The sequence below is a fragment of the Ambystoma mexicanum genome, chromosome 7q, assembly GCF_040938575.1.
Source record: "Ambystoma mexicanum isolate Mex_15411 chromosome 7q, UKY_AmexF1_1, whole genome shotgun sequence".
In the NCBI taxonomy this organism is placed as follows: Eukaryota; Metazoa; Chordata; class Amphibia; order Caudata; family Ambystomatidae; genus Ambystoma; species Ambystoma mexicanum.
Genome location: NC_090941.1, coordinates 898965009 through 898985652, shown reverse-complemented (window position 1 = coordinate 898985652; position 20644 = coordinate 898965009). Strand labels below are relative to the sequence as shown.

Here is a 20644-nt window from a genome sequence, read left to right as displayed (position 1 = left end):
GTTTGATGAACACATAAGGGACCAATTCATGACCCACTGTTGTAACAGCAGGATCAGAGAAGAGTTATGGCTTAAGGATGAATCGAGCTTAGTTGAGTTGTTAAGAGATTTCCAGCAAAGTGGAACACTCTTTCGCTTGTGTGGCTAGCTTGTCAAGGTGGAAAATAAAGGGTTTATGGTGGAAGTGTTAAAAGTATCGGAGTAAGCCAAAAAAGAAGATTCAGAAGGACAGAGAGAAAGGAGGGGGTGAAGATAAAACCTCACGCTCTAAGTAAAGGAGGGGGAAAGATAAACTGTGTTTCCGGTGTGCAGGTAATTCGCATTTTGCTGCTTCCACACTGTGACCAGGGAGGAAGGCTGTTTGTACCAATTGCAAGAGGAGAGGTCACTTTGCAAGTTGTTGCAAGAATTTTCAAAGTAAGGTATTTATCCATGATGGCTGATTCAGGAGCCAATATCACTCTGATGTCAAGAGGGGTATTTGAACGGGAGTTGTGTGGAAAGGTGTGTGATTTGGAAAGGGCACATATTTCCCTTGGTGGTTATTATTTGGATAAAATGTAACTCCTGGGTTATTTCAACGCTGAGCTGAATTTTAAAGGAAGATGTACGCAGGGATAGGTGTATGCCACAAAAAAGGGGGCCACACTCGTCGGGTGGCGAGCTCAGAAAAATGTGAGGCTAAAAATGGATCCTAATGCGGCAGAGCAGGTGTTACATGTTGGCGAGTCTGTGTTCCAGAAATACAAAAAAGTGTTTAAGGCCACATAGGGAAGGTAAAGGGTATGAAGCATAAAATCTTCATGAGGAAGGGTTGTTAGCCGGTTGTGGCTATGCTGCGCCCCATTCCTCTGAGCTTGAGAGAGGGTATCAGGAAGGAGCTGCAGAGGTTTCCTGAGACAGGAGTGATAGAGAGAGCGGGTGCAACACAGTGGGTATCTTCCATAGTGGTGGTGAAGAAGGCATGGGGAGAACTGCGTTTCTCTATAGAGAAGTGAATAAGTGTGTGGTGGTGGAGAGACATCTATTGCCCAATATGAGTGAAATGTTAAACTTTCGTTGGTGATGGGAGACTGTTCTCCAAACTTGATATGGCGCTGGCGTATCATCAGATTGAATTAGATGAGTAAAGTAGGAAATACACTGCGTTCATTACACATGAGGGTATGTTCCAGTTCAGGACGATGCCATTTGGCCTGCTGTCGGCACCCTCTGTGTTTCAGAAAATGATGGACACGTTATTCAGGGGTATGAGTGGTGTGTTGTGTTTTCAGGATGTTGTTTTGGTTTCAGGGACAGATGAAAATGAGCATGACGCCACTCTTGACAAGGTGCTGAAGGTACTGGGAGAGAGTGGTATCAGTTTGAGGAAGGAGAACTGTGTGTTTGGTAAAGACAGTGTAGAATACTTAGGTCATGAGTTATCAAGCGTGATATGGTGAGTGCCATGCTCAAAGATGAGGTGAGATCATTTCTTGGGATTGTGGAGTTTTATCAAAGGTTTGTGCAGGATTTTTCAGATAAGGTGAAGGAGATGAGGAAGTTGCTCAGGAAGGGTGTGGTTTTTGAGCTGAATGAGTGGAATGAGTTGTGTGCAGAGGAATTTTCAAGGATCTTTGATACTAGAAACGTCATAACGGTGGATGTGAGCGACAAAGGTGTTGGTGCTGTATTGTCACAACGAGATGGAGATGGAGATGGGGGTGAGCAAATTGTGGCCCATACCGCCCGGGTGCCGAGGGGTGCGGAGAAACATTACTCTGTGTTGGAGAAGGAATCATTAGCCTGTCATTGGGCGGTGGAGAAGTTTTCCAATTTTGCGCAGGCTGCAGCGTTTGTCATTAGGACAGATCATAAACCGATAAAAAGCATCTTTGAATTTAAAGGTTTGAGTAAAGTATCCCAGAGAGTGGCTGGATGGTCACCAAGATGCAAATTCATGAATTTAAAATGGAGGTTATATCCGGCTGGGAGAATGTCTTGGCGGACCACTTATCAAGGTTCAGTGGTTAGGTAGAAGAGACCGGGGAACATGTAATTACTGACCTCGATTTTTTTAATGGTTGGGAATTTTTGGAACGGAAGAGGATTGATGGAAGCTATTGTTGTTGATGAGGTCCTCAATCGCGTGAGGGGTTTTATGGAGTCAGAGTGGCCCAGTAAGATGAAGCTCAGGAAGAGAGATCTTACTGGGAGGTTCGGAAGGAGTTGAGCCTCATGGGAGCTATTTTGTATTGGTGGGAACGAGTGGTAGTTCCCAAGTTGTTGCGGAATAGTATTATTGATTTGGCGCATGAGGGACACTTGGGTGTGTCGGATACCAAGGCAGTGTTGAGGGGTGAGTATTGGTGGCCTGGGTTTGACCGGGAGGTGAAGAGGAGGTTGAGTGAGTGTGAGGAGTGTAGTCAGTCTGGTAAGGGTGAGTGTGCCAAGAGGCAGCCATTAGTAAAAGTGGAGACTCCCAAACGTGTGTGGGATGAGGTGGCGATGGATGTCTTTGGTCCTGTTAATTTGGGAACTTGGCAAGGCAAATTTGTATTGGTGTTTGTGGACCAGCTGTCAAGATGGATGGAATGCAAAGTGGTCGGGGAGGCAACCGATGCGGTTCTGGGAGGTGTTTGTCAGAAAAACTTTGATTTATGTGGAATTTTGCATAAAAGGACGGCTTTGTATCATCCGGAAAGTAATGGAAGTGTGGAGAGAGTGAATAGATGCATCATGGAAGCAATAAGGTTGACGGAAGTGTGTGGGAAAGATAAGAAGGTAGCGATTTGTGAGAGAGTGTATGCACTGCGGATGTCGCCAAATGCAGCGACAGGTGTGAGTTCTTTTGAGATGATGAGAGGTTGGAAAGCCAATACTAAGGTGATTCCCCCTTGGTTGGGAAGAGCAAGGGAAACTGATATTGTGGTGGATGTGGTAAAAAGGAAATTGGATCATGATAAGGATCGGTGGTTGAAAGGAGTGAATGAGAAGAAGGGGAGGAGATTGTGTAAGTGAGGTGTGGTGATTGGGTGCAGATAAAGAAGGGTTTTGTAAGGAGGATGGGTGAACCCTTATATACGGAGCGTATGATATGATATGATGGCGTGACAAGACAAGGAGGGGTAAACAAAGGGAAGACAAAATAACGATCTTACTAGGCCTTGTTTCATTCAGATTGTGCAAGTGTGGGTAAGAGGGAAGGGGAGAAGTGCCAGCGGAGAGGGGAAGGGGGAAGTGCAGTTAACTCAAAACTGCTGCCAGCAGGTGGCTCATAAGTGCAGAGAGAAGGGACTGTAGGGTTGCGATACAGAACCTTAATTGCTGGGTAGCCCGAAGGCAGTGCAAGGGCAACTGGTCATGCAAGAGCCTGGGCCCGAATTCAGAGGGTGACCAGGTGACCAGTGCGCGGAGCAAAAAGGAAGGTCTTGGGTTGCTCCTGAAACCAGAGGTGCTTCTGCTCAAGTGTGAGAGGAAGCAAGGCTGTTCCAGAGGGAGGCCCCAGTCGAGGAGATAGATCTGCCCCCAACTCTCTGCTTGGAGGAGCGTCTGACCCTCAGAGAGTTGGAGGTGGATGAGCAGAGAGCTCGAGAAGGAAGATGTTTTGGAAGAGAAAGTTGGAGGTAGAGTGGCCCCAGGCCCCAGAAAGCCTTGTGGACGATGCAGAGGGTCTTGAACTTGACCCTTGCAGCTACAGGGAGCCAGTGAAGAGATTTCAAAGCTGTAGAGATACTATGCCTGGGCTTGAGGCCAAGGACAACTGGAGGTGTTGGTCCCCCTGGGGGGCAGAGGGGAGCTTGTTTTCTGGTAACTTAATAAAGTCATGTTACTGTACCTTGGCTCTGTGGTGGCTTTACAATAAGAAGTTATCTGTCTTGGCAATGCTGATCTCCTGCACTTCTAGAGAGCTGGATGTTATATCGGCGGGGCGCGCAATGTGTTTGTTCGCCTCCTGTACTATTAGTATGTGGACTTCCAGAGGGGCACCTAATGCTTAATGGTGTAATAGTAGTTAGGTAGACGCATCTAAGGGGGATTTTAAAAAAAACAGCACATTCAATCAACTCTGCATTCATTGCACCTGTTGCGTATCAAAGAAAGATGTGCATTTCAGGTTCTGGTGTTAGTTCAAAACCCTTTTCATGCAATGCACTAGATTACCTGCACAACCGGAGCGCTTTCCAGAAATCTTTTTCACACCTCAAATAGGAGCTTGATACTCCCCCCGGACCCCCTCTTCAAATCCACCTCCATGTGAAGCAGAAGATTAACTGTAAGGCAGCTTCCATCTAGAACACTCTTCCCCAATAACATGCTTGAATTTCATCACAAAATGAAGACTTCCATACCTCGTTGCGATACGTGCGCCTTACAAAATCCATAAATTGATCAAACAAAATAAATGTCTCATTTTTTCTTTCTCTTTTTTCGCTGTCCTTTTCAGTCAATTTTCTAAATCTTTATACACTTACTAGGCATCCGGCCTATTTGCTACGGATTAATAAACTTTGCTGTGACTGGAATAGAATTATATTAGCGTGAAAACATCACCTCTTCTGATTGTTCGGCGCCCTTGCCAGATCATATGGTAGTATCTTTCGGTCAGGCTCAATTAATTACATTGCACTCACTTTACAAATTCACAATTCTTTCTTGAGGCACAGTGATAGAGTGCCTAATATTGATCAGCACACACTGCAAGCCCTTATATATGAAAAGAAAGAAAGAAAAAAGATGTATTTAATAAAAGAGAATCAGTAGGGACCAGGCGCCTTGAAATATAGGTTCTACCTCTTGTAATTATGAAGTTATTACTTTTTCCATCAGTAATTGAAACTTACGTCTGGCAAAAGCATTGTAAATTGGTCCCAACCTGTGTGCTCTCTTGATTTTCATTGCAGTCTTTGCCATCATACCATGCCTGATTAATGCTCACTAGTATTTTTTCTGCTGGTTTGATGTGATTACACATTATATCCCTCATCTGGGTGGGATAGTAACATCTGAGAATACATTTTTAATCTTTCATTATATACTTGCCTTGCTTTTAAAAACCTGAGCTCATGTTTCTACTCTATTCCATAGTACCACTTTTGGTAAATTGAATTCCCTAGCCACCTGTGTCTGACGTTCATCATTTGATTTCAATAAAAATGTGAGATTTGTTTGAGTTTATGATGAATGGCACACCGGCCTCGCTAATCCATTAACTATCGAGAGTATGCCTTGAATGACATGTATTTTTACAAGGACACACTTTCTTCGAGCATATCACATTTTCGATCATTTGAATCTTTTCCGCAATGATTGCATTTTTACTGGGTCATATTTGGCCTGTAATGTCCCTTAGGATATGTTTTTTTCAGGAAAAGGGCAGCACTTGGGAACTCCTTTCCATGGCCTGAAGTTAAATTGAACCACAGAACAATGCTTTAATTTCATATCTGTCTTGCTTATGAGACTATTATACTATATGCAAGCATCAGGACTGTGGCTAATGTTCATGAAGGCTATACATACTACGCTGTTGCTGTACTACTTTCTTTGCATTTCAGGCACTCACTAGCGATATACTACCAGGTTGAGAATAATGTAAATTAACTAGACAAATGTAAGTATTTTCATACTTAACAGATGCTCTTGTCATTACAAATGGGCAGCTAATAATGATCCACTATCGATCTATAACATATGATAGCGTCCTATAACAGCCATTGAATGCATAGCTTCCTTTTAAATCACACTTAAGGATTAAACCCGAGAGGAACATAGTTTGCATTTTACAATTTTCTATCTTATTTTGTCTATCAGGAATTGTGCTACCTGTGTCTGCAACGTGCTCAAAGGAACATCCCGGTTTACTATCACGAGGAAAGAAAGCGAAGAGATCAAGAAGAAGACCGAATATTGCAGCAGTATAATTTCATAAAAGACAGTGAATCTTTACAAAAGTCACAGGTATCGTTCTCAATATTTTATGAACTGGCATTCCTTGGAATCACAAAACTCCTTCATAACTGCTGTTTATCCCAGACATTGACGATCTGGCTTTTGATTTATGTGTCATGTTGCCCTGGGTTTTTTCCATGGCAAATATTATCAGCATGGTGGAAACCAAAAAAACAGAAACTCTTTTTTTATGTACGGGCTGGAATGTCTTTGCTAATCAAGTTCTTCATTAATGAATGCCCTTTGTCATTCCTCATACTCAAAGTTCAATTGATGTTTAAATAAATACCTGCATACATAATACCATTCTGGTTTACTTTCACAAGGTCGTTTTCTATAATACAGTAAGGAATAGTTTTTAGAATGCGCTATGGTAAGGGGATGACAGTTTGGCCATACGTGATGCTTCCCTCCACCACCTTAGCAATAAAATCCATAAAAGAGGCAGTACTGACCCTTTTCATGATTTGATTTGATTTTGGTGATTTATATAGCACCAAATGACCTAAAGTGTGCTAAACGAGGGATCTGTTTCAAAGAAAGTGCAACTAGATCAGAAGAGAGCAGTCCTCAACCATTTTCTGAAGGTTATTAGACATTAGCACCCTTTATGTGGGCGCTGGCCAATCAGGCAGCCTGGAACGTGCGCTGTACTGTATGGTACAAGCCAGCGTTCCGAGTTGCCTGGGCAGCCGGCACACCATTCCCTTCCCCGCTCTCTCAACACCCTGACCTCTCAGCTCCCACATAGTTACCTTCATGGGTGCTAAGGGGTTATCCCCTCACAAAAATTAAATAAACGTACCTTTGTGGAGCGGGCCGTTTATAATGGGTCACAACTACTAGCCCAGAATCTTGTAAGCACAAAGTTCTCTTGGAACGGCAACACTTGACTTTCTCATTTAGATATTAAGGGATTGCCTTATAGTGCCTTATTCACTAATGTCAAGGCCTTAAATGTGATTCTGTCCCTGATGGGAAGCCAATGATGCTTTCTGAACCCCAGGGATTAATAATCAAATCCATGCCTGAAAATTCACAGGTCATATCGAATTACAATCTTAGGTAAGCAATTCAACAAAGTTACTTTTACACCACACAATGGGGTGGTGTGCAACCAATTAATAATGCATGATTTCCTTTTACCTTTCCATGGACAACAGTCGGCTCTTATATTGAATTATTTGTGAGTGCACAACCACCCTGCTCAGTGCACTTAATAGATATTATTATTATTATTATTATTATTATTATTATTATTATTATTATATTTTTGGTTTTTAAAACATATTCTTTACTTACAACAACTGTATGGTAATTACATCCATTCAATTCACCACTGCATAAACAGCCTTCAAAAAGACGGATAAATTGAAACACGTGTTGGCTGTTCAACCTATATCAAATATGAAGAGAGTAAATCAACACATGAAGAATATTATGAATAATTTGGAACTTTAATCATACATTGATCTTTAGTCCATCAATAGTTTTGGGCTAAGAGCGAAGAGCTAGTAATATATAGACACTCTATTCGCTCGATGGTTTTGGGCTCATCACAGTCTATTAGCCACGCAGCTGGCCCTCCCATTTTGGAACTCACATGTCAGCACAATTGGACACAACTTAACTTCTGTATAAAAGCACAGTGTGCCAAGGGTGGGATTTTTTGCGCCGAGTCTGGTCCTGCTGTTTGGGTTGCTGTTTGTCCTATATATGCTGGCTTTTCTGACTGCCATTAAAGACGTTCACCAATCCACCTGAAGAGTCTGTGGTTGTTTTTCCACGATAGGGGTACGCTCTGTGAATTTCTCATTGTCTGAATTTAGACCGGTAACAGTGGTGTTTAGTTTACATATTATTCATATTAGTCTTGCTTCAGCTTGTCTTGTATATCGGGAGTACCATACGAGAATTAAGAACAAGCATAAGAGAACATTTAGCCAAAATAGGAAGCCAGGATCCTAAATTTCCCATAGCTCAACATTGGCAGAAAATACACCAAATTGTGTCCTTTCTCTAACATCAAGAAGAACACAAAGTTAAACCATGAGGACACAAGAAGATGGGAAGATTTGGATTTCCTTCTTCATTTCAAATGGCAAACATACTTCGAGTTTGTGACTTGTAATAGTACAAGTTTAGGAATTATATGTAAGAAATGAGAGTTTGTAGAAGACACAATATGTTGATCTATGATATGTTACACTAAGTCCAACCAAGAGGATAACAGAAGATGGGAGGAATTGGACTCCTTTCTGTGTTGCAAATGGCAAACATACTCCGAATTTTGTGACTTGTAATAGTACAAGTATAGGAATTGTTGTAGCAAATGCTAATTTGTAGTAGACATAATATGTTTGCAATGGCTTCTATGGTATAAAAGAATGTTAAGAAGCAGTCATACATAATGTCATCCAATATGGTACCGTACCATGACACTTGGTGTGGTACATCTAATGGTTCAGAACTTGGAATGTGATAATGTTACACGTCAATTTTTAATCAAACAATTTTATTGATTTTACACATACATTATAAAACAAACATTTACTGATAGTCCCTCTGTGAACCCCCCCCAACTCCCCTTGCACATTGGGCATCAGCAGAGCAGACTAGAGCACAGAGTCACTGGCAGTTTTGGGCAATGTTCTGCTATTAGCGCCGGCATTACCGCCCAACTCCTGATGAGGCCCTTAGTCACTTACGACGGTATAATCACTTCTTTAATATACACGGGAGTAATGAGACTCATAAAAATGTATATGGTATATAGATGCTACTATAATTAATCAGAACAGTTCGATGTTACGTACTGGTAACGACTCACAGATAACAAGTACAAGCATATTTAAGTGGCTTGTCAATTCAAGGATTAATATAAGGCCGCCAAACTTTAAACATTTATCACTCAGGTTCCATTAGATTGAGCTTCTGACTATTGCATCAAAGCACCAACATGGAATGCGTCCCCAAAACATGGCCGTGGTAATCAGAGTGTGGAAAGAGAACGGTGAGAGGGTTTCACGATTACCATGGTAGTAAAAAATAACATTATTTCAATGGCGCCGGAATCTTGCGTACTAGGAAGAGCCGATGCAGATGACTTAGATGCAGAGATAAAGGTAAGGGACTTTTATGATTTACAAATTGAAAAGGCCCGCAGGTACTTCGCACAGTCAAGCAAACCTGTTTAGAATTATGAGTAACTATGAGCTAATAGATGATCGCGGCAGTCGGAACACGCTGTAGTTTGGCTCTGATGTGTAATAAGCACACGCTCAAGTAGATGAGCGCTTTATTATAGAATATACCGACAGTGGTATCTCACACAGTTAAGCTAACTTTTATTGAAGTATAAACATCAGTGAGCAAATAAATGATCAGCGGCATTTCGCACACGCCACAGTTTGGATTTGACGGGCATCAAGTACACTCTTGAGTGGATGAGTACTTTATTATATGGGTATCTCGCACAGTTAACTTAACCTTTATAGAAGTACAAGCATTATTAGGCTACTAGATGATCGGCGGCTTTCGGAACACGGCGCAGTTTGGAAGTGATGTGCACCAAGCACAATCTCGAGCGGATGAGCATTTTATTTTAGAATGTATCCAATTCTGAATATTTTGCGCGAGTATTGAAAGCTTCTAAAAGTTACAGAAGAAATTTCATAACACAGGAAACTGGTCTGATTATGAATCACCTACGAAAAGTATGAACCTAAGGAAGAATCAAATAGGGAAACTTATACAAAACTTACTCCAATAGTTCAATTGTTTTCACAGGGATTTACCCCATTTAACTAATGGCAAAACTAAGGGATCATAGAAGACGGATGGTAAGATTACTACTATTTGTTTATGTTGAACGCTGTTATAAGAGACTATAGAAACCTAAGCCAATTTTTCTAGACTAAGTAATCTTAAATTATGGGCACTAAGGTATTAATCTAGGTACATACATTTCAGCCACAACCAAAAGGCTATACTAATTACTGTTATATGTATTTTTCTTTTTTCTCTCTTTATCTCCCTCAAATTCCACCCCGTTACCAAGCCCACTTGTCTTGCATATACCTTATATTTTAATTTTTGGATTTTTTATTATTTGTTCAATCTACTCAATTGCTCATGTATATGACTTCTATTTCTGTTCAAAAACATTATGTCTGTTTATGTCCTTTGTGAACGTTATAATGAATGTTATACTTAGTTATGTTTTGAACTTAAATACAAGAAAATATGCCCGGATTTGATCAATGCAAACTGCCGAAACACGCATCATCCAAAGGGCAGACACTAATTTACCATTAAACTTTGGTGATGGTGATTTAACTTGGCGCATGGTCTCAAAGAGTATTTGTTATCAATTAATTTGATAGACCAACTTAGCCTCGAATGACAAGCCCAGCAGCACCCATGTGGACGGAGATGAACAGGTGAAGATGGACCAATGGCCTGGCATCCCATATGGAGCAGGCTCTCTTTGTATAGCACTCATCCAGTTAGGATTGCAGAATTGTACTGTATATGAGTATGTCATTAGTGACGTTAAAAAATAGCCATAGGCGCTCTTCTGCGAGAACGAACATGGCTAAATGACCTGTTCTTTGGGAAGCTACCCACTCGAGAGACCGCAGCCACACTTTAGCTCACTTTACCTTTCACAGAAGGGAAATATCCATTTGCATATCAGTCTTTGTTCCGCTCACATGGGCAGTCCAGCACAGAAATGCTATGGCGTTTCTCTTCTGATCAAGAATAGCAACAGCAACCCCAGACATGTCTTTCAGCCTTGTTGGGCCTTGTCAATGAGGTGGAGCTGTGCCTCTCTGAGCACAGTGGGCAATGGGTCAAATTCTGGATGACCCTAGGAAACTCAGGGTGACTAGACATAAGTCCCTTAAACAATCAAAAAATAGTTATATTCGCCCCTCTGCGAGAACGAACAGGGCTAAATGGCCTATTCTTTGGGAAGGTAGCCACACTTTAGCTCACTGTACCTTTCACAGAAGGGAAATACCCATCTGCATATCAGTCATTAGTGACGATGTTTGTGATTATAATGTGCTGTACGTCAATATGCAGCTTAGAACGTTTAGCGGCAGCAGAGTTCTTTGATGATGCATTTGTATTTTGGAGAAATAGATACTTGTTATCCTTTCAAGCGTGTCATGGGCCTTTTTCCCTAGCGTGCTGTATTTTTTCTGGTTTGAGGGTGCTGGAGTGTGCCTTCATTTGGTGACCCTGACGTGATCCCAGCGATCCCCGCACTGACGGAGGCTTCCCGACCCAAAATGTGAGCAGCAAAAAGCATGTTTTCTTGGCTCACCTAAAGCTAAGGTGGAACTCGGTAAGGCGGAGAGGCAGGGGAAGAGAATTCCACAGCCGCGCTGCTGAGACTTTAAAAGAACTGCCCCCATACGATCGCGTCTAACACGTGGGACCGTAATACAAGCTGTATTAGCTGACCTCAAAGAGCGAGCAGTCACATACCTGCAAAGTTTCTCCTATAAGAACACTGGACCGATGCCATAGAAGGCATGGTGCACAACGCACAGAGCCGTAAACTTAATCCGGCTGCCCACAGAGAGCCAATGAAGAAATTTAAAATACCTGAGACCGAGGTATGCCAGATGGCCCCCGGGGCAAGCCACGTCGCTGAGTTCTAAAGGAACTTCAGGTGATGCAAAAGGTAGGCCGGCAGGGCCAGGTAGAGAGAGTTGCAATAGTCCAAGGAACCAGCAACTAAAGATGAAACCACCAAGGGGCGAAACCCCATGGGGATAAGGAGGAGAACTTTATGGAGAGTGTGAAGTTTAAAGTAAACCCCTTGCCAGACAGTGCTTATTAGAGGAAGCATGGAAAGAGATGCTGAGAACTTAACCCCAAAGTTTTTAACTAAAGCAGCCGGCTGGGGTACAAGGCCCAACTCGGGCGCCTGACCAGAGTGATGTCTCAGGTGGGGCCCCGACGATCAAGACCTCGGTCTTATCGCCATTGAGCCAGAGACAATTAAAACCCATCCAAACCGAGAAAGCCAAGAGGCAGCTGCGGCAGTGCTAAGCAGTTAGTGGATGCGCCAGATCTAAGCACATCAAAATCTGGGTGTCGTGAGCATAGGAGTAACACCGAAATCCAAAAGAGTGTATCAAAGAAATTAAAGGCAAGATATAAATAATAAAGAGAAGAGGAGAAAGCACAGATCCGGGGGGGGGGGTGAGGGCGGGCACAGGCCATAGGGAGAGGAGCAGTTGTAAATGGAGAAAGAAAAAGAGACTGAGAACGATCAGAAACAAAAGAAGAGAACCAATTCAGGATCTGACTGGCAATCCCCAGTAAAGCAAGTCTCTGGACCAAGATGGAATGGTTGATGGTGTTGAAAGCCACAGCGAGATACAAAAGGATCAGAACACCAACCCCTCTCTGGTCTACAATCTGAACCAGATCATCTGGAACAGATACCAGGACAGATTCTCTGCCCCGGCCCGGTCTAAATCCCGACTGGAAAGAATCCAGACAGTGAGAGCCTCCAAAAGTAGCGAATAAGAGGAGTGACCAAAGTATCAACCAACTTCGTAGGGAAAGACAGAAGCAAAATTGGATGAAAATTAGAAAGGAGAAGGACGTCCAAATTAGGTTTTTTTAAGAGCAGAACCACCAGAGCGTGCTTAAGATGAGTAGGTATATAGGAGGGTATAATCTCTTTCAGGAGGCTGAAAGGAATAGGATCAGCTGGAGAGATGGACTTCAAGCTACGAGTGGCCAGGATGACATCTGCTTCCGAGAAGGTAGGACATACCTCCCATAAAAAAGGGGGGTGGGTACTTCCACTGAAGCCACTGTTTCCTGCATATTTGTAGCCAGAAAATCAGAGATCTTTTGCCGATTTTATCTCGAAAATAGATGGACAAAGAGGTACAAAGTTACATAGAAGGAATAACTATGTTAGCAGACGGCAAGACTGAGAGAGCCTGTACCACTTTAAACAACTCCTGAGAGGAGTTGGCGGCAGATTCAATGAGCACAGAGAAATCCACATGCTTAGCTTGACTTAGATGATGAGATGATAGACTGACATGGCCTTGTGAAAGGCCAACCGAGCTTGCAGACAATATGCTAGCCGCCAATTTCGTTTAGCCCATCTGAGCAGCTGGCGAAGACCCACCAAGACCTCCGTAAACCATGGCTCCGAAGGACGGGCTCGAGGTTTATAAGGTTTTAGGGGAGCCAGAGAGTTGGCAGTAAACTGGAAGGCGCTAACCAGAGAATCAATGTCCCCCGGGGAACCCGAGACGAAGGCTTTCGTAGGACTAGCTACAACTGTAGTGGAAGGGATATTACACCAGCGACAAGAGGGGGGCGTGGATGGGCCGGGAAGCGTGGTTCAGGCTCAGCCTTAATGAAAAAGACAATACCAAGTGGTCTGTCGACAGGACATAAGAACTGGGATAGACTGACAAGAGGAGGGAGCACATATAAGATCTAAAGTGTTCCCAGACACGTGCGTGGGGTCCATACCATATGAAATACAATAAGCATATACACAACTCCCACACCAGCCCGCTGAGGTGCAAGCTCAGCAATAGCAGTGCCCCCAGCAGACGATGCCCCAGCACGCAAATGGTAACATGCACATACCCAACGAAGTACCAAATGGCACCATAGGGCCTTACCGAGGGGTGAGCGTGATGGGAAATAACCCGTTGAGTCGAACTTATACCCGGAATAGGACAGCCCACAGAGAGCGCTTGCGTGCCCAGTACTATCTATGACCGTTCACCCTTGGTGGGCGCAGAGATAGGAAACAAACACTTCATTTTTATGGTTGACACAGGTGCCACAAAATCATGCATCAGTGAGGGAGACTTCCCACTATCAGGCCACACTCTTTACACACAGAGATTCTCTGAAACTGTTTCCAAGGTTCCGTACATCAAAATAGGCGGGAGAGTGGTGTGGGACCCCCCACTGTATTCTGAAAGTTCGCCAGTGAACTTCCTGGGCAGGGATCTGCTCAGCAAGCTCAACATGTCAATTTAATTCACAGACAGCGGCATAGTTTGCGCCACGTCAGTGATGTGCGCCATGAGGGCAATGCAAATAATAACTGCAATGGGAGGAGAAGCAGTGGTTCGTGGAATTCCCATAGACATGGACATGTTTGTGTATGGAATAACTGTAGTTGTTGAGGCGGTGCTTCAGATTGGCAAGGGGTGTTGGCGAGTGCCCACAGATTTCATTTTTCACCCTGTTGTGTCCCCCGAGTTCACAGTAGGTACAATACTGTCCCTAGCTTTACAAGGATTAGTGATATCGACAAAAAGGATTGTTGTAATAGGGATTTACCAAGACGGGTGCGAATGGTGAACAGTACTTTGCATTGACCCCAGAGTGCCTCTGAAGGAGGTGACTGACGCAGAATTGTTTGAGTACAAGCCAGAGGATGCAGAAATAGTTCTAGCAATTTGTATCCCCTGTGAGATAATGGTGCAGTACTGGAAGGTCCAGTGCCCCAAGATGGCCCTTGCAGCCCCACACCAGTTCAATGACGCAGATCTAGAGCAGGTGCCTGAGAGACTGTGGACAACTAACCCCTATGACATAGGGTTCTTACAGGGAGTGACCTCAGTACACATAACATTGAAACCAAGAACAGTGTTACCCCGAGTGAAACAATATCCCCTTTCCATGGAGGCAGATTAGGGAATTAAGGATACCATCACTGCCCTACTCAACCATGGGATAATTGTACCATCCACCTTCTCGTACAACACAGCCATATACTCCATAAAAAAGGCAACAGGGGGCAATTGGAGGGTGATTCAAGATTTGCGCCCCCTAAATGATGTTGTTCAGCAAGAGTTTCCCATGGTTCCTAACCCTGCCACAATTTTGTGTAATATCCCCAAAGAGGCAACGCACTTCACAGTGGTTGACTTAAAAAATGCCTTTTTCTCATACCATTGCACCCAGACTTACAGTACCTCACTGCCTTCACTCATGGGGAAATGAGGTTCGAACACACAAGATTACCTCAAGGGTACTGTGAAAGCCCCAGCATTTTCAACAGAATACTCCACGCAAGTTTAGGGAACATCCAAGTGTCCAGCACAATCATCCAGTACATGGACGACTTGCTGGTATGCAGCGACTCTGAACAACATTGCAGACACGATTCAATCACACTCTTACAGTGTCATGACCACTGCTTCCAAAGAGTCAGGACCTACCCAACATCCTTGGAAGCAGGCTCATAACATATACTATCGGCACCAGCAAGTCCCAATAGGGACCTTTTGGACCTTGTCCTGGCACCGTTGGTGCCAGGCTCATAGCATGGACCCGTCCCGGCACAGGAAGCGCCGGGCTCATAACAAGTGTGAAAGTGCTTGGGTGGACCTACCTGCAGCAGACCATGCTGCTTACTTACCAGCAAGATGATGTTTCACTCTCTTCTGGCAGGGACTACTTTTCCTTCTGGGTGGGGCAGGCACCACTCCCTGGATCATTGATGCTGAACCCCTTCTGGAAGCAGGAACTCTTTTGCCTGGGCGAGGCTGTGGAAGAAGACACCTAAGCACTCCTATGGACTATTTAAACCACACCCGATTGGTGCAATGTGCTTCGCGTTATTCTGCATCTGCAGCAGGACGCTCACCGTGTGAGCTCCAGCGAATCTTCAGTTCCGGATCCTGTGAATACGAAAATTACCTGCTGGGAACCAATCCTCAGTCTTCAGCAGCTCCTGCAAAACAAAAGGCACAGGTTAGGCAAAGGCAAAGTTAGCGGTTCAACTTACCCGATCCATCGGCAGCATTCAAGGCGTTTTTTCTGCATATCTCGTCCGGCATCGGGCCTGCAAAGACAAAGAACATTGGTTAGTAACGCTTAGTTACAAAACTGCTTACCTGTGTTACGCTCGCTCCAACTCTGCTCGCGCTGCATTCCGGCACCTGTAAAGACAAAAGAGACATTAAGGTGCATTCTACAGCCCTAGAGCAGCCTTTCTACTTACGTGCCTTCGTATGCACCATCTTCTTGTTACGCTCTCTGCCACGAACCTGGGGGGAGCATCTTCTTCGGCACCGACAGCATCTGAAAGGGAAAAGACATAGACATTAAGGAGACAAGACATTTGAAGAGAGCAATCTAAAGGGAACTTTAATACTTACAAGTCACGCTCGTGCAGCACACGGCGGCATCGCTCTCAACTTACCCTCTGCAATTAAGAGGCTGAATTCATATCCAGTGAAGTAACTGGACCCAGCGCCCCTGCATGAGACGCAGGATGGAGAGCCCAGCATTCACCTATTTAAGGTGAGCACAACAATCGACCGAGTACCACGGGGAGAGAGGGAGAGAGGGGCTTGGAACTTCTCCCAACCTTCCAGCCACTAATACCTTGATTTTCCATTTGCAGACACCTCACCCTTCAGGTCAAACTATCGGTGAGAAAGGGGCCAAATCCGGGAGCCAAACGAATCCTACGCCTGACATTGAAGACGGTTTCACCGCCCAGTCAAGACCCGTGCCTCCGAGGGAACCAGGTGAGCGTTACATACAGCTCCTGGACCACAAGGGGTACAAGGTTTCACAAGGCAACGCTAGAATACTGTTTCCAAGCGGTTTTATACTTAGGGCGGTTAATATCAGCACATGGCAAAATATCGGACTGCAGTGCCCCAGTGCGCGCCACCCCCAGCCCGTGACAGTAAAAGAAATGCAAATGTTCCCAGGGTTGTGCAATTACTGCAGGGCATGGATTCTGGATTATGCAGCATACACAAGGCTGCTCCTACAGGATCTCAAAGAGGCACAAAAGATGGACAACAAAATAGCATGGACATAACAGATGGTACAGAATTCTGATGAGCTAAAAAGGGTGATTTCAACTGCCCCCCGCTAGCAACACCAGATTATACACAGGAGTTCTACTTATTCTCGTATTCTAACGGCCAGCTCATGACTGCCGTGTTAACACAGAAAAGCACAATGGCCCAGAAGCCATTGGCCTTTTACAGTGGCACATTAGACTCTTTGATGCAAGGGCACTTTGTCTGCGAACAGGCTCTTGCAGCTGCAGCATTTGAGATTGAGAAAAGGTCCACAATTGTCATGGGCTGTTCAATTACACTTTACGTGGAACATGCCATTTTTGCTATTTTAGAAAGATTGAAATCTACCCTGACTACCCAAAGAGCATCAGCATACAAAATAATTGGCATAGGTAGGGGACAATATCTAGCACACTCCATAATGGTACATAAGGTGGGTAGTAGTTTGTCGGCCACTTTGCTCCCCCCAGAAGAGGACACGGTACTCAAATTATTTGTCATTTCCGAGGGAGGGTAATGCATGTCCAGGATGTATCAGGGACTGTTAGAAGCCATATTGGGAGAGGTACCCAAAGCTAGGAGCAAGTGGGAATTAGATATAGGTAGAGAATTCACAGAATCGGAGTGGCTTGGGCATTGACGTACCCCAAGAAAGTCTCAAGAAATGCCATGTTGAAATTGACCCAGCTATATGTACATCATAGGGCCTACATGACACCTCACCTCATCTCACAATTGCCGGGCGCAGGAGTCAGGAAGTGCCCAATATGTGAGGGGGATGGAGCTAATATGATACACATGTTCTTGACATCTCCAGTGATTCAAGGGTTCTGGCTCCGAAGGGGAGGACAATCAACTTACACATGCAACCCGGAGGCTTGTCTGTTGGGAGTTTTTAAATGCCCAAACGTGCTCAACCAGAAAACAAAATGATAAATCTTGCATGGGTATTGGGCTAGGGAGGGATATGGGGAAGGGGAGGGCAGTTAAGGAAATGCAGATGATGATGCAATAAATCTGATACTGAACATGTGATTAAACATTTGCAAAAATAATAGAGTCTCAACGTTACCTTTGATCATGGTTGCAGGCCAGAGGTGGAACTGTTTAGAAGATGCCCTCATTTTCTGGACAGCATTGAAAATATCTACAGGGTTCCCGTGACGAAAGGAGTTTTTGGGAGAGACCACAAGGTGCTGAGGAGTAGTGGAGCGCTGTGATGAGTGATGTTGACTTGAATGGCTACGACTTTTTCCTGCAAAAAAGGGCTGATTGCCAGCTCCCTGAGAAGCAAAAGGAGCCGAAGAGCATTCAGATCAGAGGGACATTCCATTACAATTTTAAATACTTCTGCAGACATAGTTTTTCTATTTTGTTACATTTCATTTTTCCTTTTTCCATACAATTCATTTCCGTCACATAAGCAATTAACAAGTTCAGTGGTACAGTTAGTTTTGGTGAACATTTCAAGCAATTCCAGGACCCATTCAGATCAAGCATTTGTCAAGCAGAGTACCCACTCCTCCAGCCCCTGCAAACCCCCCGCCTCCTTCTCGGTTAACCTTTCGGTGTCACTTGGTCCCTATCTGCCCCTTCTCAGGGCAGCAACAGGTCTGGTGTTGTCATTAGTTCATTAAGCATTAGCCCCCAATCCATTCCGGCCCCCTCTTCCTTGATCAAGGCAATCTGCCCTCTTAAAACGTTTACTTCGGCCATCCCCCAGCGATGCACATCCCTTGCCCAAGATTGCACTGCGGGGGCCCCTGGGTGTTTCCAAGGAATTGCTACCCTACGCTTGGCCAAGATTAGTAGAAATGTCGTGTACAATAGACACACCAAAAACTGCGCCACCTACATTAGTTAGACTCCAATTGTAGCATGATATACATTTCCTTAGGCCATTTGGTGATTTTCAGGTAATATTTATTACTTGATTTTGCCCATAGACTGTTAATTTCTCTTGAAATGTGTAGACACAGTCCCCCTGATAATCTCTCCCATCCCTGAATTTTTTTTCGTAATTTTCTTAGTTTTATTTCGTCTTGGTACTCTCTTAAGATTTCATACATTTGTTTAAAGTTTTTTTCTTTTGTTGCTTCTAGTGCATTTGTTTCGCAATTTCCTTGGTAATAATTTCAATCTGATCCGTTGCACCTTTGTACTCTCTTTCTGCATGTTGTACCAAAATTTTCAACATGTTTTCAGAACTGCTGTTTAGATTTTGTTCCCAATCATTAGCCAAATACTGGTCCTCTTCTCTTGAAAAATCTGGAAATATAAGTATTCGGAGTCCCCTTGGTATTTGTTGTTTGCTAAGGTAGTTCTTTAGTGATATTATTTCCCAATATTTATCTATTTCTTTCCGGGAGGCCCGTGGCCCGTTCCAATTTTATGAATTTATATCTCAGATCTTCCGTTCTTTTTTGATTTGTAGTTGAAAACCCATGTTCCATACTCCCCTTTGGTGAAAAAAGTTTGGTGGCATCCTCTTTGCGATTAAGCATGTATAACGCCATTCTCTTAAGAAAGAAATATCTAATTGAAACAATCCTTATAATTTTGACCACTAATACTGGTCTGCTGACTGGTGTTCCCAGACTTGTACAATTGAGGTAGTTGGGGTTTTGTTATGGGCTCAACTTCTTCTTCCAGCGACCTAGATATGTCACCTTGATAGGTTGTGTCGCGTTGGTGTCATTTTTTAGGAGGGACCAATTCCCCCCTCCCTGGCTTCTTGCAGTTTACAATAAACTCACCTAAAACCGCGCCACCTACATTAGTTAGACTCCAATTGTAGCATGATATACATTTCCTTAGGCCATTTGGTGATTTTCAGGTAATATTTATTACTTGATTTTGCCCATAGACTGTTAATTTCTCTTGAAATGTTTAGACACGGTCCCCTGATAGTCCCTCTCATCCTTGAATTTTTTTTGTAGTTTTTTTTAGTTTTATTTCGTCTTGGTACTCTTAAGATTTCATACATTTATTTAAAGTTTTTTTTCTTTTGTTGCTTCTAGTGCATTTGTTTCGGCAATTTCCTTGGTAATAATTTCAATCTGATTCCTTGCACGTTTGTGCTCTCTTTCTGCATGCTGTACCAACATTTTTAACATGTTTTCAGAACTGGTGTTTAGATTTTGTTCCGAATCATTAGCCAAATCCTGGCCCTCTTCTCTTGAAAAATCTGGAAATATAAGTATTCGGAGTACCCTTGGTATTTGTTGTTTGCTAAGGTAGTTCTTTAGTGATATTATTTCCCAATATTTATCTATTTCTCTCTGGGAGGCCCATTCCAATTTTATGAATTTATATCTCAGATCTTCCGTTCTTTTTTGATTTGTAGTTGAACAACCATGTTCCATACTCCCCTTTGGTGAAAAAAGTTTGGTGGCATCCTCTTCGCGATTAAGCATATATTCCGCCATTCTCTTAAGAAAGAAATATCTAATTGAAACAATCCTTATAGTTTTGACCACTAATACTGGTCTGCTGACTGTTGTTCCCAGACTTGTACAATTGAGGTAGTTGGGGTTTTGTTATTTGAGTCTCATTCCATAAATCAGCTAGTCGTTTCACTAACCGGGCATATCCCAAAAAGGCTCCCCAGGGCATATCATATTGTTGTCTCCACTGGTCAAACATCAGTAACTTCCCCTCTGAATTCATATCTCCTACCCTGGTACAGCTCTTCCCTTGCATCCTGCCCACATCCAAATTTGACAGTATTTCCCGTATGACTGGATCAAACCCCCAGCCGTTGGGCTATACATATGTGATCGTTTTCAATTTCTTCTGAAGATTTCTCCAGATCTCTCTTGGAACTGCATATATAGCGCTCGCGCCCATCTACCCTATTGGGTCCGATAATA

General features: G+C 43.6%; 1 protein-coding gene across 1 annotated transcript in view; it reads left to right on the top strand.

Annotated features, from left to right (window-relative positions):
• Positions 1 to 20644, top strand: part of CCDC81 (coiled-coil domain containing 81) — a 794710-nt gene that overhangs the window by 524954 nt on the left and 249112 nt on the right. The window contains exon 9 of the mRNA XM_069639737.1: positions 5794 to 5940. Coding sequence (XP_069495838.1) covers positions 5794 to 5940 — 147 coding nt within the window. The remainder of the gene's footprint in view (positions 1 to 5793; positions 5941 to 20644) is intronic.